The 17,724-nt window shown below is 39.3% G+C and overlaps 1 protein-coding gene across 1 annotated transcript in view; it reads left to right on the forward strand.

The window, feature by feature from the left end:
* The window catches only part of LOC146323346 (partitioning defective 3 homolog B-like), a 311,888-nt gene that overhangs the window by 110,598 nt on the left and 183,566 nt on the right, over positions 1-17,724 (forward strand). Inside the window, exon 12 of the mRNA XM_084725533.1 lies at positions 14,772-14,963. Coding sequence (XP_084581659.1) covers positions 14,772-14,963 — 192 coding nt within the window. The remainder of the gene's footprint in view (positions 1-14,771; positions 14,964-17,724) is intronic.

Genomic DNA, 17,724 nt, shown 5'->3' on the forward strand with positions numbered 1-17,724 from the left:
TGTTACAATCCCAAGTTGCTCTAGAGGAGAAGGGAATAACATAAAAGTAGACAAAGAATATCAGCAAATTTGTTCAGTATTTCAGTCTGCTGTTACTAGATGTGGACACTTAAAAGTAAAATCAGGGAGAGTCCCGGCCAATATAACGAACAAACAAGCCCTGTGTAGAAATAAAATGACAGTGCTAAATATACGAGACAAAAGGAAAAGTTGCAGTGCTAAAATCTAACTCCCTATCAACACAAGAAAAAAAAAAAGAAAAAAAAACCAAAGAAATAAACGTAACAAAAATGACAGTTCTGTCCTACAGGGCCTCCCAGTGTAGAATTAAAAGTAGTTTTTAAGATACAAAACAAACTGGGAATAATAACTTCAAATAATTAATTGACTGACTAAAATGTAACTGCAAAATTATTCTCCTGTGCACCTGTCGACCTGCCAGTTTGCAAAAGTTTTTTGCTCTTAGTAGCCATCTTTTTATTTAATGACAGTTTTGCACAGTGTTGGTATAACCTGAATATTTTCTTATAAAAATAAAGACAGTGAATGAGAAGATTTGTCCAAACTTTTGAGTGTTACTATACAAAAGATCTGTTGACTAAGTCCTGACCAGAGGTGCAGCTCCTCAGCCTTTATACAGTTACCCTCAGATAGGCTGTGATTGGCTGCAGGCACCCAGATTCACCAGCTAATGGCAAGATATAGACATTGAAACTGTGGTGAAAGGTGTCATGTTGTGGGTATGATATGTTCATATTATTTTTACTATTACTGCTCCTGTTACTGAGAAACTTATGCATCACATGCTGGAATTAGGCAGGACGTTAAATCTCTAAATGAAACAACGCTGCAGCCCTTACCAGCTCCACAGTAGAGGAGTGACCTCAGTGTGGAAGTGGTTCGGTTACAAAAGATCAGATGTACAATAAACCACGGTAAAATGTAAGAAGTGCAGGAACACCAACAGCAAAAGGAGGCAACACAACAAACTAATTTACCACCTCAAACAGACGCACCAGGCTTGAGTATGAGGAGAGACAAAAATCCTGTGAGGAGAGCTCAACAGCTATCGTGAGTTCTAAACCAATATTGCAGAATAACCTGAAATATTGTAATATTTTTTTAGTGCAACATAGCCCACCCCCTGGTAGTTACTTCAACCTGTTGATGTATGCAGCAAAATGAAAAGCAAGATGTTCTGTGACGCACAAACACCACTCATGCAGGCAGAGGCAGTGTGTCCTGGGCGTACAGAACAACACAGCTCATATTAACACATTTTATCAGTTACTCATTCACCCCTGAGTGTGTCCTGAAACCCATCCTCCCACATGCACACTGTGGGAGGAAAGTGGGAGTCATCCGTTACCAAATGTTTTAGCGGTGAGGATTTTGCTCCTCGGTTAGCTTTCTTCAACTTTTGTGGCGTAGTTAGAATGAAGTAAAAGTCTAGGTGGGAGGAGACGGTAGACAGAAAAGGTCAGAAATGTGTGTTCACATTCCAGACAGCTCAGTTTATCAAGCATCCCAGGTTATTTGAATGCTTGTTTGGTGAGCGCTAGTCTGCAGACATACGTGCACATGCACACGTTTCACATCATAGCTTTCTTAAACAGCAGCCTTTTGTGATTGTGTGGATAATGAATGTCTTCTATTAGAAGCAAAAGCAAAATCTCACAGGGAGGTTGGACTTATAGTGTGTCTGACTTTGACTTACAGGCAGTATTATTTGCTTTTAACCACAATCACACTCTAGTTTTTGTTGCCAAAACTTAACCACACCTAAAGGTCTTATGTTAGTTTTTTCAGGTTGTACAATTTTCAGTTAACAGTTCAAATACGGAGTATTCAAAACAGGGAGCGCATAGACGCAATTAATTTCACACCATGTTTGTCTTTTCACAACTTAAAATCAAGCATAAGCCTGGTAGTATTATCACACCTCACTAACTGACATACTTTCCAGGTCTGTTTCTCTTAAACTGCAATCACACAAACTTGTGTGAGTGTGCCACATCACATTCAGCCAATGACCACAACTTCAGATAAATGTGCAAATGATGCGTCTTTGTATATTTGAGTGCACATTCATCAGACATTTTATAAACTAAAAAACGTATCAATTATTCAAGAAAATAACTGACAGATAAATTAACAATAAAAATAATTGTTAGTTGTCATTGTCAGTGGTGGAATTAAGGAACCTGCTCAAGCCAAAATATGGGAAAAATATGAAAAAGATGATCTCTGATTGCAACAGTAGGAGGGGGTCAAAGGAAAGTCTTCATCACGGAGACAGAGGACGGAGTAAGTGCCATAATAGGTGATGTTGCATGGTCAGAGATTACAGCGGAGGATGTTTCCCTGAACAGCGATCTGCATAAATCTGCATGTGAAGATACACCTGACACACCTGACAATAGGTAATACATCATTAAATTAATGATGATAGGCTTTATGTGTAAATTTACAGTTTTATTAGAATTTGAAATGCAGTCAAACAGGATAATGTCAACTTAATTATGAAGTCTAATTGTCTTAAAAAGTCTTCAAACTAATGAAATATACAATCATTAGTGAAACTCTAGCCAGCAGACTGATTGCACATTACTCCTACAACAGGTCTTGACCACTTGTAAATTGTTTTTGCAACAAGTTCTCTTAAATCACTCGTGCTTGTTCTTGCATGAGGCCCAATATTTTGTATTCAAATTTTTTGTAGTTATTTTTCTGCTATGTTCAGTTTGTCTTTGTGTGCTAAGGACAAAATTGCACATCTCCATTTCCCATCATTTGTCAAAAACTGAAAGAGATTTCTTCAGTACTGAGGAACAGCGTTGTACCGCTGCCAAAAGCAGGAAAAAAAAGCAGGTTGTGCCATTTTGAAGTCTTTTTCTGTTGATAGTGTGAGGATGCAGATGGGACGGGCTGCAAAGGGGTCATCATTTCTCAAGATTTTTTTTGTATGAGTTTAACGTTGTTGTTTCATAAAAAAAAACAAAAAAAAAACATCATGCATAGTTCCAGCATTTTTATATGGTGTTCTTGCAGACTTTTAACAGTGATATAGCTCCAGTTTGTGAGAACTTTTTTTTTGTCTTTTAAGATTTGATGTGAAGGTTTATGCCAGCTTGTTTGTGTTAACTGAGAGGAAACAGAAGAAGGATGATGATGAAATGATGGAAGGATCTTGTCTATCTTCTCCTCCCCCTCTTCCGTTGTCTCATTTTAGCCCACCATCTGGTGCTGTCTGCTAATGTCTGTGCTCGCTGTAGAACAAAGACATTACACCACCTCTACACACACACACACACACACACACACACACACTTACTCAAAGTCACTCTTTCTATGACATGCAATCATACTCATACAAATTCCACAATATAACAAGTATACATCCACCTGCTGTGTTGGCTCTCTGTAAAGGCATCTTGTGCACACACACACACACACACACACACACACACACACACACACACACACACACACACACACAATCAGTCACACATACAACGTAAAAAGACATTTCTTCAGTCATTTTCTTCACACACGAACAAGCATACGCCTGCTGAGTTGGCTAGTGCCTTGAAACTAATGTTTGAAACAAAGATGCTCTTTTCTGCTTCCAGACATTTCACACCTCTCTTTCTCCTTCTCCCTCCCATGCGCTTGTTCTTCCATGGAGTATAATTTTTCTTGCATGTCACCGACAACTCCCTCTCCCCCCCTACTTCATATGCCAGTCTGCTGAGAGGCTCTTAAAAGTTTTCAGTCCAGCACACAGGAATAAAAATAAAAAAACAAAACAAAAGGATACTTTGCTTTCATTTAAAAGGTGTTCTGTTCAGTATCACAGCATCAACATTTAGTGATTTAGCAAATTATTAAAGCATATTATGTACTGTGGACTTTGAGCAGCTTTTATCTCTGTAGAGAATTTAAAGGCATAATATGCAACCTCGTCCTAAAAAACGCCCATTGCAGAGACTCATTAAAACACAATCCATTTCAATCATCACTTATGACCCACTAAAGGAGTGTGGTGTTTCTGTATCTGCAGACACCCTGCAGCCCTCTGCCTCTGTTTACTCACTGTCTCATTATTTTACTGTGCTCAGGATGCTTTACCAACCCAGAACGTCAATATTCGATGTCCTGGCAATAAGGCTCAACAATCAGATATCTTTTGGGGGCATTTAGGAAAATCCTACTGAGTCTACCTTTAAAGCTCCTGTCCAGGTATGTTTTAGGACATTCAGAAGGGCAAAGTTCATTAAACTACTTACAGGTTCTTAGAGGCACACTCACTCCTTTCTCCCTCATTGTAAAAATCCTGAATGTCTGAGTTTGAATTTTGTTTTTCAGAAGTTTTAACTGCTGGACACAAGATTAGTCATAGACTGATTTTTTTTCAATGGCTGGTGGCGATATTTAGAGAGCAGGGCAGCCAAAACAAATCTAGTCTAAAAATTCATGTGTAATTCCATTATTCCTTGCACATTACAATCTAATATACTTGGTTATCTTAGCCAGTAAAATGTTGTTTTAGATGACTGTTTTATTATTATTGAAATAAAAAAATCACTGGGTTATTCTGTGTATTATATGATATATTTAATGGTAGCCAGTAAAGGCTTTAGATTGAATTAACTGTCATTTTGGATGGGAGAAACATGTTATCATTTAGGAAAGACGACGGTGACTGCCGTTTTCAGCAAGATGCACCGTCTTCACCACCTTCCCAAAACTCACCCGGGGGAGCGTTCACCACATCGATCTATCACTACACAAGACGTCTCCTTCTTCACTGAGTCCGTCCTCAGTGTGTGTGCTAAGGAGGCTTCCACTTTGCAAACTTAGTTGTGTAGTTGACCACGATTGGCTTCCAGACTGGTTTCCAGTTCGTGCTCGTGTCTGGACTTTTTAAACTGAGGTTTAAGGTCAGCGCAGAGCAACTTCCCTCCTTCAGCAGATAAATGTGAAAACAGCCTCTGCACAAAAAAACGTCTGCACAGTGAAGCTCACTAATCCAAGTAAAGTGATGAAAATCAAAAAATGTTTTAGCCTCTATCCACATTTTAGTGTAGGGAGGCTTTAAGTTAGGATTGATTTATGGATTACCAAAAACAGAAATAAACAACATAAAAAACAAACAGAATCGAGGCATAGTGGGATTTCTGCTATTACATTCATCTACATCTAAATCTCTGTAAACACAAAGGCATAAATAATAAGTAATATAGCACAACCTAACATGATGGATGAGGATATAAATATAAACCACTGACAAACACAATCTGGCTGCTAATACACAGGATGAATGAAATGTTTAAGTGTGATTCCATCAAGCTATTTATGTAGCTCTGCTTTTAACATCCAGAATGTGATGAGCTGCAAGACTGTCCTCCGTCCTTTTCCTGTTTTTTTTTTTTTTTTTTCACAACAGGAAACATTCTCCTTAGTGCCAGATGCTCCTCACACACACACCAACATATTAAACAGTTGGCAGCTGGTGACAGAGCACATTCAAAACAAAACAACTTTATTGAACAGTTTCTTCATTCTGATTATCCCTCATCCATCACCACTGCAGCATGAGTGAGTGTGTGTGTGTGTGTGTGTGTGTGTGAGGAAGAGTGCGTGTGTGTCTGCAGTCTGTTGTCTTTCTGCGCGTGTGCGCGTGTTACATCTCACTGATATCGTCACCAATGTGACCTCACAGAATCACAGTAGATCCCCCATCTGTTACACCCTCAGAGACCTGTGTATGCACACACACACACACACACACACACACACACACACACACACACACACACACACAAACTCGTTGGCAGCTTGGCGTCTCTGCAGGAGCTGCCATCATCCCAGTGGAGAGCAGCCGAGAAGGGTATCATGTCTCTGTTCTCTCCCTCTCTGGCTCCGTCTCATCTCCCATCTCTCTGCTGTTTATTGAAGGTTTATCGGCTCTTTCGTTGGCCTATCATCTAAAGTCGCTGCTGTGTCTTAAAGCCCTCAGCACATGAGTGTCACACACACTCGTACATGTCAGTTGTGGGTTCAAGCCACCCGGGATCAGCATCGGTATTGTCGGAGCAAGACGATGACTCACTCTTATCGGCAAAAACGTTCAAAGTTACAATTTTGTTGTTGAGAGGAACAAAACATGGAAGAATCATCCACAGTTAGTTTCAAATTCAAGTAAAAGTTCACAAGTAGAGTGTTTGGAACAGGCAGCCTGCACTGCTAAAATGTTTACCACAGTGAGAAGTGAGCGAGTTTGATGTTGTCAAGAAAAAGGCAGGAAGTATGGCGTGCAACTGAACGCACGCTCCTACACAGAGCTGCTTCCACGCCTGTATGTCTCCGGACTAATGAGGATATCCTCATTGCAGGGGCTACTTGAAAAACTATGAGAAAACACTGGTGACAGTTGCACAGTAAGCATTAAAAAGTCCACTGAAAGTGTTGCATTTTTCTTACGTGCAACACAGAAGTTTTATAGACTTAATGAATTAACAAATGTATATATTATCTGTATTTACATTGCGCTTTTCACGCTAGAGCAGTTCCTAAGATGCATTGCCGTAATGGAGCCCTGCCATATCAGGAAAAAACAGGTTTTACCTCACACTGTATTTTTACCGTTTAAAATGTCCTGCACCACTTTTTTTATTTTTGCTGTAATGTCAGATGCCCTAAATGAAGTTTTAATTTTTCTTAATTACAAAAGTTCTGAGCAGTGGTTGAGGGAACAGGTGGTTTTAAATAATGATAGATTTTTGTACACTGTGTGGGCTAAAACACACTCTACAGTATTTCTCTGCATATTAACAGTTGAGAAGTCAGACTGATTAAAATATGCAGTAATTAACAGTGGCCACCAAATTTGGGTTTTTACAACTGATATCTTTGCAGGGTGCGGGTTACAGGAAACCCCTGGCTGGACACTTTTTCCCCACTGGACGGCCACAGACTGCATTCCTTGTTGTTTCCAAAAGATAAAGCCTGGTGTGCAAAAGATTCCAAATGGGAAAAGAAAGCTAGATGTCAAATATGGTCTGAAAAATCTGCTAAAAAGTCGAGAAATTTGAGTTTGTAATAGTATGGAAATCTGAAATGGAATATATGTCGGATTCCTGAGTTTGACATTTTGGGAAATGCATGTATTTGCTCTCTTACTGATGAGTCAGATGAGAAGATTGATTCCACACTTATGTTTGTAAGTTAAATGTGAAGTTACCACCATCAGCTGGATAACTTAGCACAAAGGAAATCGCTCATGCGTTTCACACATGGGAAAAATTGGCCTTCAATGTTGCTATTTTAACCCAGACCATGATTTCTTTTACCCTGAATATGAATTGTCTGGCAGAAAGACTTCCCCCAGCACCACCTTGTTCTGTCCAAACGTAACAAAATCTGCCTACAGCACTAATCAAGCTCAATAATTAACAGTTTCTATCTGTTTTATTAAACTTGTATGAAAAGTGAAGTGATAAAAGCTAGAAGAGAGAGACATACATGTCAGCACGGGTTGAAATAAACAAACTAGACATAACAGAATCATCACTGGAACAACATTTATGATTTGTGTAACGGTAAACAGCGTGACACTTCCTCTATCTGTATCACACACATAAAGAGAACAGTTTTGCAGGTTTGCACAGATCTATATCTTTTTTTTGGAGAAACTGCTTGTTTCTTCTGCTTTTTGCAGCACAACCACACGACCTTTCAGACATTTTTGCCTCTGCTCCCAAAACACATAACACTCCCAACACTCATTTCTTCAATCAAATTTCATCAAAAACGTTCTCTGTAAAATATTCCCTTTCAACATGCAGAAGAACAACAGCTCTGCTTTACAAACTGTTGCCAAGAAGCAGTTCGGTGTTCATGCGGGGAGCTTCGGCACATGAACAGAAGGCTGCCCAGCGCGCACCATGACCCCGTATTACATCGTGACCGCCCATGACCACTTGTAGCCTTGGAAAACGAACCCTGTGCAGCCAACATCTGCTGTGGGTTCCACGAGACCTGCAGGCTGGCCTGCCCCGCGTACACCGACCTCTAATACGCAGCTCCGGGGGAGATTGTGTACTGAAGGCATTAGTGCTGGACTTCTGCTGCAGAAGGCTGTAGACATCAACAAGACAGAATTAACAGCACTGTATCTGTATCTCTCTGCACAGCTCGCTCACAGTTTTATTCCTGCCAACCAATTCCTTTTGTTTCCACCCCCTAGATCAGGGCTGTCACAGGCCACATAGATCCCAATTTGTTCTCAAATGGGTGGGACCAGTAAAACCACTGTATAATAATCTATAAATAAAAATAAACATCTCTAAATTTTGTAAAGTGCAAAGAAGTGCAAGTTCATTCTCAAAATGTTTGCAATTAATGAGCCATCTTTATACAAAACACATGATGAAAGAAACACAAGTGCAATTTCAGCAGCGTCTCAGTTTTTCTACAGTCAGTATGCTGATGTGTGCATTACAATAAACAGATCACAGTGGATCTTCAAATACACAAAACATTAATGTTCTGTAGAACTCAACCACAATATAGAGTTTTACTTTTTTTAATATTTGAAGTTGAACAGTGTGTCGAGATCTAGAGTAGAGCTGGAACAAGTATTCGATTATTAATTTATTATCTAAGTAACTGACAACTATTTTGATCATCAGTTAATGGTTTCAGTAATTTTTTAAAGGAAAAGTTGGGAAGTTCTCTGATTTCAGCCTCTTAAATGTGGATATTCTCTGCTTTCTCTACTTTAGTCCTACAAAACAAAATAAATGAAAGGGGCAGAAGACTCACATGCAGCGCCAGAGCCGCAGGTTACTGACCCCTGTTCTGGACCAAACAACTAATCGATTAATCAGGAAAATAATACACATATTAACTGACAGTGAAAGTAATCGTTGCAGCCCTAATCTAAAAAATCTTTTTAATTTCTGCAAATTTCCTGTAATGCTGGCATTCCCACACAACATCGACTGAAGTGGAAGCATTTACAAATGGTTTCCAATGCTGAGTTTTGGCAGTGACTTGCTAACAAGATTCCACCGATACTGTTGTAATATAAAAGTTTGATACAGATAGTTTTGTACTGCAGCTGCTCAGTATCTTTACATTGTCTGTGTTTCAGAGAACTGTATTCTAGTCTGGAATCAATGACAGCTCTGCAATCTTTTACACTTTGCAAAGTCATTCGCTGAGCAAGATTAGACCCTCTGATGGACCGGTTCTTGCCTGTGAACTGTTGTTTCACAGACCTGCCCGAGATACTGACACGGCTCCCCTGTACTGTGTTTCTTTCCCCATGGACAAAGTGTGTCAGTCCTAACAACCACTGTGGTTGGCACCTCTCTCCCACCGTCTCTCTTGTTCTGTGTTTTGTGTGTCTCCTTATCCTTATAGGGTTGTGAATGTCCCTTAGTCCCACTAAGATTGTGGACGAGGGGTCTACTGCTACAGCCTTTACACTGACCATTAGGGGATGGAGGGAGAGGAGGGTGCAGGGGATTGGACGACAGGGGCCCATAGCGAGTGGTCAGTGATGGGACAGTTATTTTCATAAATCGAAAGCATAGCCTATAATGTCAGGGTTTTTTCCCTGGGAGTACTTACCTCTGCCATTTGTGTGTGTGTGTGTGTGTGTGTGTGTGTGTGTGTGTGTGTGTGTGTGTGTCACACCTATCACCACATTTAAGCACAGCAGCTACTGTTGTTTGGCCTTGTAAAATGGATCCTTGGGCAGTCATTTACACTGCATGGGGCTGTACACACACACACACACACACACACACACACACACACACACACACACACTCACACACTGCATGGCTGTGTGTGAGCAGCTCTCATTATGAGACCATGTTGCTGAAAGCAGGTGTCCTTAAACACAAATACACATATAATGGAGTGACAATGAAGTGTGCAGCGCAGCAGTATTAAAGTACACCCTGAATATCACTCACACAACTGATAACTACAATTCTCATCATCACTCTTCTAAGCTCCTTCCTCATTTGATCTTAAAAAAAAAAAAAATCTTTCTCCATTTCTCTCCCTGGCTTACAGTTCATCTTGACCTTTAAGGGTGAGTTGAGGGCAATAGCTTTTGAAAAAATCAACAAAATTCTAGTTTTTTTTAAAAGAAATAAAACGTAATTTACAACACTTCTTTGCTTTACAACAAAGAAATTGCATGCAGCAAGTTCTTCACATAAAAAGAGACATACTACAGTGACCATAAAACAGAAATATAATGCCATAATTAATGTAAAATAAGTTAAGAATAGAATATATTTTAACATAGATAAAACCCACTTGGTAATACTAGTAAAAGTAAGATAAAAATAAGGATAAAAATCAAATGCATAGCATGAGATAGAAAATAAACCCATTGAGATAATAATAATCATAATAATAATAAAAATAAATATACTGTACGTGGTAATGAAAAGAATAGGCCAGTTGCTGCGAGTGCTTAGCCAATCAGAAATGTTCAAGCGCTGCAGGCCTGAAAGTGGTACCCTCTGAGCAGGCGTTTTTGCGGTGGCAAAATTGTTTCCCTGTAACTCATTTTGGACCCTGGTCCCAGTGGTGGACAATCACCTTGTTCCTCTGAAGGTTCCTGGTCCCTGGTGAAAGTTCCTGTGGTGAAAACGTGGCTTTAGTTTACTGCTCTAAGCCCATTTAAACATAATGTGTTTTTCCTTCTTTACTCCCACACACGTTTCTCCGGCTGAGTTAAATAAAACAACACACATACTCGTTCTCACACGGGGACAGACACTGAGCTGTCTTTTTTAATAGCGTGTCCTCCTGTTGATCCATCATTGTGGCAAACCCATTTAAATGTTAAACGACCAGTGTGAGCAGGTTCATCTATGCAAACAGCTTTTTCTATAACCGGATGGATTTGATAGAGTTCATGTAGCAAAGATACAAACACCTTTTTATGGCAGAGAGCAGAAAACACACACATGGGTGCACACCACTGTTTATTATTTTACTGTTACACACAGATATAACCACCTATCATAGCAACGGGGCTGAGATAATAGAAATGTTTCATGAAATTGCAGCATGCACCTTAGCCTTGTCCACCCCCGTGTGTGTGTGTTTGTGTGCGTGTGTGTGTGTGGGTTTAAAGCAATTCCAGTTAATGAAAGCGAGAGGTCTTGTTTAATTTTAGGTTTTTTTTTTTCTTAGCGCAGCCACGGAATAGAAACACTTTATTTTTTATTCACTCAGTTGTAAAAACCAACAGAACAGTCAGTTTGACACAAAGTGATGATTCTTTTTTTACTGTTTGTTTGTCTGGTAAAGTATCAGAGGAGGCCTGGAGGCTGTGCTTATTCACTGTTTTATGGGGAAATTGAATTCATCACCTAGATAAACAACTTTACATACATTTGCATATTTTTGTCAGATTCCATAAAACATCTCCCAGCCCTGTGGGTGGTCCTGACCCCCAAGCTGAGAACTGCTGCTTCAAACTTTCCTGCAGTATAACAACACCCGTCCTCTGCTCTAAATTCATTCTGGCACCGGTTCTGTCCCGTGCTGAGTGCAAGAAAAAGAAATCATAAATTAACAAAGCGGGGAACGTTAAACCGGATAAATAAAGAATGTAGAGGTGGCTGAAAAACTGAAAACTTGCCAAATCATGAACATTACTTCGGACAGAATCTCAGACACTAATAAATTCTCAGTGTAATTATGCTCAGAAAGTAGCTAACATTTCTCTTCTGGGTGTTTTGAAGTTCTTTCCAAGGTCGTGGAGCTTCCTATCAGGTCTGGGCAGTCTGTCTGATGGAGGGGAGTTTTCCAGCAGGGAAAACAGTTTTCTGCAGAGTAGAGGACTTTGTGTCGGCTTAACGCTGTTAAACCTACAATCCCCACAGACAAACACTGTCTAAACCTGACTCTGCTGACCCACGCAATCACACACATACTCACACACACACACACAAAAAAACACACACATGCTCAGACTGAATTCATGCATATACATAGAGAGGCACATGCAGACTAAAGCTTGGCACACGCACACAGACAGAGAAGAGTCTAAAAACTGAAAAGTGAAAACTTCAACACAGAAAATATATTCACAGGCAGTTCTACAGACACACAGCTCATCCTTTACCTTCCTAGAGTCGTCGGTGTTTATACCCTTTTCCTGTTTGTCTAAGAACACTTCTCTTACCTTGAAATATGTGTTGAATATTCAACAGGAAACACCTCTGGATGCTTGCAGCCCAGTCACAATTTAGTCCAATACCTTTAAATCACGACCACACTCTCTCACAGATAAACTTCACTGTAATTGCTTGGCGTGGATTTCTTCAATAAATCATACAGTGGGAACTGACGAAAAGCTTGGGAAAGAGTCATTATCTTACAAACGCTGTTTTAAAAAATTGTTTTTAGTAATCAAGAAGTCCGCTTCCAGTGTGCATTTTTGATCTTTTCATATATGACAACTAGGGTTGTTCTAATATTGATACCAGTATCAGAAAATGTCTCTGACACTGTATAAAATGTAGGCTAATTCTGTTTTTTTAAACTTTACTCCCTGATGTAAGCTAATGCTAACACTTAACTCCTTGAGTCAGCTGAGAAGTCCGTCTCCAGTGGACTTTTTAATGTTTTTTAAAATACAAGAACCTTTGACAGGTGATACCTTCATCCCCCCGTCTCTCCTCTTCCTGTCCTCTTGAAACAGAGAAATACAACCATTTACCATCTGAATTCAAGTTCTTCCCATTTTACCGAACTAAGACGAGCTTAAGTGGCTCATTAACTCCTTGAATAACAGACTTGAAAGAACTTGACAGAAAAACATAAAACCCACTCTTCCAGCCATCAGCAGTTCTGGTTTGGTTGAATTAAATCCATAATTCCCAGCTCATGCTCTGGTTGACTGGGTGTTGCCTGTTGCACTGGATGACTGGTTGATTCCATCAAGCACGGCACGTCTGCGCCACGGTCCTGATCCGTCGTCCACATGGCTGCAAGACCCATCAGCAGCGTGTTTTGCTCGCCTAATTATGTTTCCTTGCTCATATTTTTTTTGATTAGCTTTTTTTTCCTGCTCTTTGTGCTTCTATCATGGATAGGCAAGCTACGTGGTTAAATAGTTTCTTTTCTGTCTGTCTATGATTGTGCACGGGGCCTTTTATTTTGAAAATTAACCAGATTCTCCCTACCTTTTCTGTGTCTGACTTCCTGCTTGTTCGATCTGCTCTGTGCTAATTGATGCGGCATCTGTCAAAAATAGACGTATTTGAAGCGGAGCAGAGCGGAGAGCAGCTTCTGGGACGCACCGAGTCGCTGCTGGTGGAATCACAAGCATTTTATAGAATGGACAAAAACTAGACCAAAGAGTGAGAGACCGAGATATACGTCCTCAAACCTTCCACATAACAACTCCCAGTTCAGCCCCTGAATAAGCTGTGAGTTTGGTAAATGCAGTGTTATCCAACACAAATTTGGCTGAAGGAAACATTACTGCAGGTGGTCGCAGTTAAACGAGTCAGCTGGACACACATGTGTTTGCAGCTTACATCAGAGCAGATAAAGACAAACCTCCCACCCTCCAAACTCATGAAACATGGCGTATTGTTTCTCTCAGAGCCCCGTGAACTTCGCTTCAATGTGCAGAGAAATGCAAAGCTTGACAGGTCTGCGACTGTTAATCTAAGATCTGACGGCTGCTGTTTGGAGGCAGGGTTTTGTGAGGGATCAATTTTTGCAGATCATCCAATTTTAACATTGTGTCTACTGATACTATGATAAAATATTAGTAACAGCAGTGGTCTAGTTTTTAGATAATAACATTTCACATTTAAAGCTCCTTTTTTGTTTGTTCTTCTTTTTCTGACCCTTTGTTATTTTGATGTTATAGTAAGACAAGAAAATGTTTTAGAAGTATAAACTATATTGTTAGAATATCTAGTTTCACAAATTACATGTATTTGAGTTTTCAGAGTGATTTTTGCTTAGTGCATTTTTGATAAATGTTGTTTTTACTCATCATCACATTTTGAAAAAGTATAATCCATATGTAATGCAGCAGTGTTACGTCTCCTTCGGAGGCTTCAAACACACACTTTCATCTGGTGGGATCCACTCGGTTTCTTTGTCTCTGGTGTTTTTCCCACTCACTCTGTCTCGGACTTAGTCATTACTGCCATACCTCCTCGCTGATAATATGGTGTTTTTCACCATCCCTCTGGGCTTATAATAGTCATTTTTATCTATACAGTCAGTCTTTCGTTCTTGTTTCTCTGTCATTTTTACAATCTTTCTTTCCTCTCCATATTCCCTCCGCTCTCACTACTTTTGTCTCTCTGGCTCTCCGTGTTTGCCGTATTCTCCAATTACCTCTTGAAAATGCACAGGTCATTTTATTGATATTGCTGAGCTGAGAGAAGAAAAAAGGTGCGTATATAAAAGCAGACAGTCCAAATGGCTTTTTTCTTTTTCCTTTTTTTTTTCTTCTTCGAAAATAGACTCTGGCTGCAATTTTTCACTCATAGAGAAATTTAGCTGAAAAGCTCCTTCTGATGGTTTCTCTCAAATGGAAAAGCTTTTAGTTTAGCTTTTGGAGACTATTCAAGCCCAATGAGCTGACCTCTGTCTCCTCACCCTCACCCTTTTCCCACCCCCCCCCCCCCTCTGTCCCTCATCGATGTCTCTCCACTTCTACCCCCCCATTACTTGCTCTTTCTCTCTCCTGCTCCTAGAAGGAAGAGGTGTCCCGTGTGCCGGGCTTTGTGTGTGAGAACGGGAAGGAGCAGCTTATGTTCGAGGTGCCGCTTAATGACAGCGGCTCGGCGGGGCTCGGCATCAGCCTCAAAGGAAACAAGTCCAGGGAGACGGGAGAGGACCTTGGGATCTTCATCAAATCCATTATACATGGAGGGGCTGCGTTCAAGGTGACATAATGTTCTCATACAAACAAACAAAAATAAATAAAAACAAAATGTCCTAGAATTAATTGGTGTATTTGGAAAGCTTCAACTGAAGTTAGCGCTTGGTAAAGATGCAAAATATTCTCCAAAGGGAGTCAGTGGGAGTTCAACTCTTCAGTGAACATAAAGTGAAGCAGTATGGGAAATAAATAACAGAACTTACCGGTGTTATTTATGAGACAGTCTTCTGGGGAGTGTTGTTACCACCTCAGATGTCTCTGCCTCTCTGCTGCCATGTACCTCTGTTCTATTAACTGGACATTTCACCCAAAAAATTATTTTCCTCTGGCCTATAGTGCTATTTATTCATCTAGATTGGTGTGAGTTGCCAAGTTTCGGCCCGCCTTCTCTTGAATATAATGAATGAAACCACTCACAAAAAGGTCTATGGAGTATCTTATGGTAACCAAGTCATGATTTCTTGGAAAGAGACACTGCTAACAACAACTTTGATAAAAAAAAATTAAAATAAAACCACTGTTGTCCATTAGTATCAAGTCAGCTCATTTGCTACACAAACAGTTAAAAGATCCTGAATAATTACTGGTGAGGTGTTTGTAGGAGCCTAAATGCAATTTATTGATTTTTGTTCTTAAAAAGCAGGTAAATAATATATATAATAAATAATTTAAGTTCCTTAAATGAACAGTTAAAAATAGCAGCAGTTTAAGTTGATTGATGTAGAAAAACTTTGAAGACATATTTCCAGGTATTTTCAGTTCATATCTAGAATAATTTAATAATTTAATCTTTCAAAATAGAATTGAATAATTTAAAATTACCTTAATTGATGCTCCTGTTGGGGGGTTGACCTCAGATCAGTTAGTCACGGTATACTGTACTTTGACCTCTCCCTCTTTTTCTCTGGTTACAATGAGTAATTTTGTAATCTTGGACACTTTTGATCATTTTTCTGAGCTTTTTGTGTTCATCATAGTAAATAGTTACATTTTCCGAGTGGTTCGAGGACTTTGATGTGGATTAAGACGAGGAGAATTGTTAGAGCATCAGTCTTCATTCAGTGGACACCTACAATGTTAGTGAGATTCAGTTCTGTGACAAACGTTAAGCTGATGATGTATTGTATAAAAACATTAAATGGCATTAGTTACTTAAGATTTGTTTAGACGTTCTATAAAAAGTAAAGAAAGTTCACCTGTAATGTTGTTGGTTTGTCTCAGGAACACATTGACCAAAAAACTCCTTTTATAAATGTGTCGGCTATCATAAAGGCTCTAGATGGCATGAAATTATGATCAGATGTCTATTTTAAGATGCAAAAAGCCTCAGCTTCTGTAGGCTGCAGACTGCTTTAATGTGAAAACAGTCTGGATGGATAAACAGATCTGCAGGTAAGAGGAAAAATATGTATTTTTTATTTTGGAGTGAACTGTCCCTTTAACCTTTGACCTCTTACTCAGCAGGACACACATGTCACACAGTGTGAGACATGTCATACACAGCAGAGAGACAGACAAGCACACACACACACACACACACCTGTACTGTGTTAATCTGACAGACAGACTGCAGTAGATGGAAGCAGGTCTGCTGCAGAGACACTGTAAATAACACACCAGAGACGTCAGACAGATGGAGCCGATGGTAGACTGATGGTGTGTGTGTGTGTGTGTGTGTGTGTGTGTGTGTGTGTGTGTGTGTGTGTGTGTAGATGACTAGAGTCAGACAGCTAGAGGAAAATGGTTGTGTGTGATTAAGTGTCTGTCAAGTCACGTTTTTGATATTTTGGATTTCTGCTCTTTTGACTTCAGAGAGAAAGCTACAGGTGAGCGACTGTCACGTGTCCTGGTGTTGTTAAAAAGAGGAAACATTTAGGGCTGCAACTAATGATTATTTTCATTTTCCATTGCTCTGTTAATTAATCAATTAGTTCTTTGGTCCCTGAATTTTCAGAAAATTGTGAAAATATTGATCACTGTTTCCTGAGGTTCAGATATTCAGTTTACTCTCATAGAAGAGTGAAGACACCAGAAAATATTCACATTTGACTCAAAAAGATTAATTGATTATCAATATAGTTGGCAATTCATTTAATAGTCTATTAATAATTGATTAATCAATGAACCTTTGCAGCTTTAGAAACATAAATGTACTGCAACAATATTCAGTATTCCTGCTAATTGTATAAGGACACATGAATGGGTAATAATAATAATAATAATTATTATTATAATAATGATAATAATAATAATAATAATAATATCTTAATTTATAAAGCACTTTTCAAAATTCACAGTTCTTCACAAAGGGCAGCAGATAAAACGGACAGATTGGAAAGTCATCAGGTTTTAAAACAAAAGAGATAAAATAATTTTGTGTAAAATGGCAAGAATAGGAAAATAAAAAAAATGTAAGAAATAAAAACAGTTAAAAACTCGGGTAAAATCAGGAAAGCCTCTCCGATAAAAGAAGGGATTTAAAAGGGACCATTGACTCAAGATTAGATGAAACACAAAGTCCTGTAAAACAAACACAGGTCTGCAGTCCAGTAAACTGAAAATCCACACAATGTTTTAATTAGGGCTCCACAATAAAATCAAAATTTCCCATCATTTTGACATCACAATTTTCATCCTCACTGAAAAAAACTTTAAAATCATTTGTTGGGGTCCTTGTCTTGCTGGTCCTGTTGGGGAGATTTGTCGACCAGAGCATCTCTGCAGCACGACAGTACTTCATTATGATGCTGTTTTGTGTTTTACCT

This window comes from Lutjanus erythropterus, chromosome 8, assembly GCF_056507025.1.
Source record: "Lutjanus erythropterus isolate fLutEry1 chromosome 8, fLutEry1.hap2, whole genome shotgun sequence".
Lineage (NCBI taxonomy): Eukaryota > Metazoa > Chordata > Actinopteri > Lutjaniformes > Lutjanidae > Lutjanus > Lutjanus erythropterus.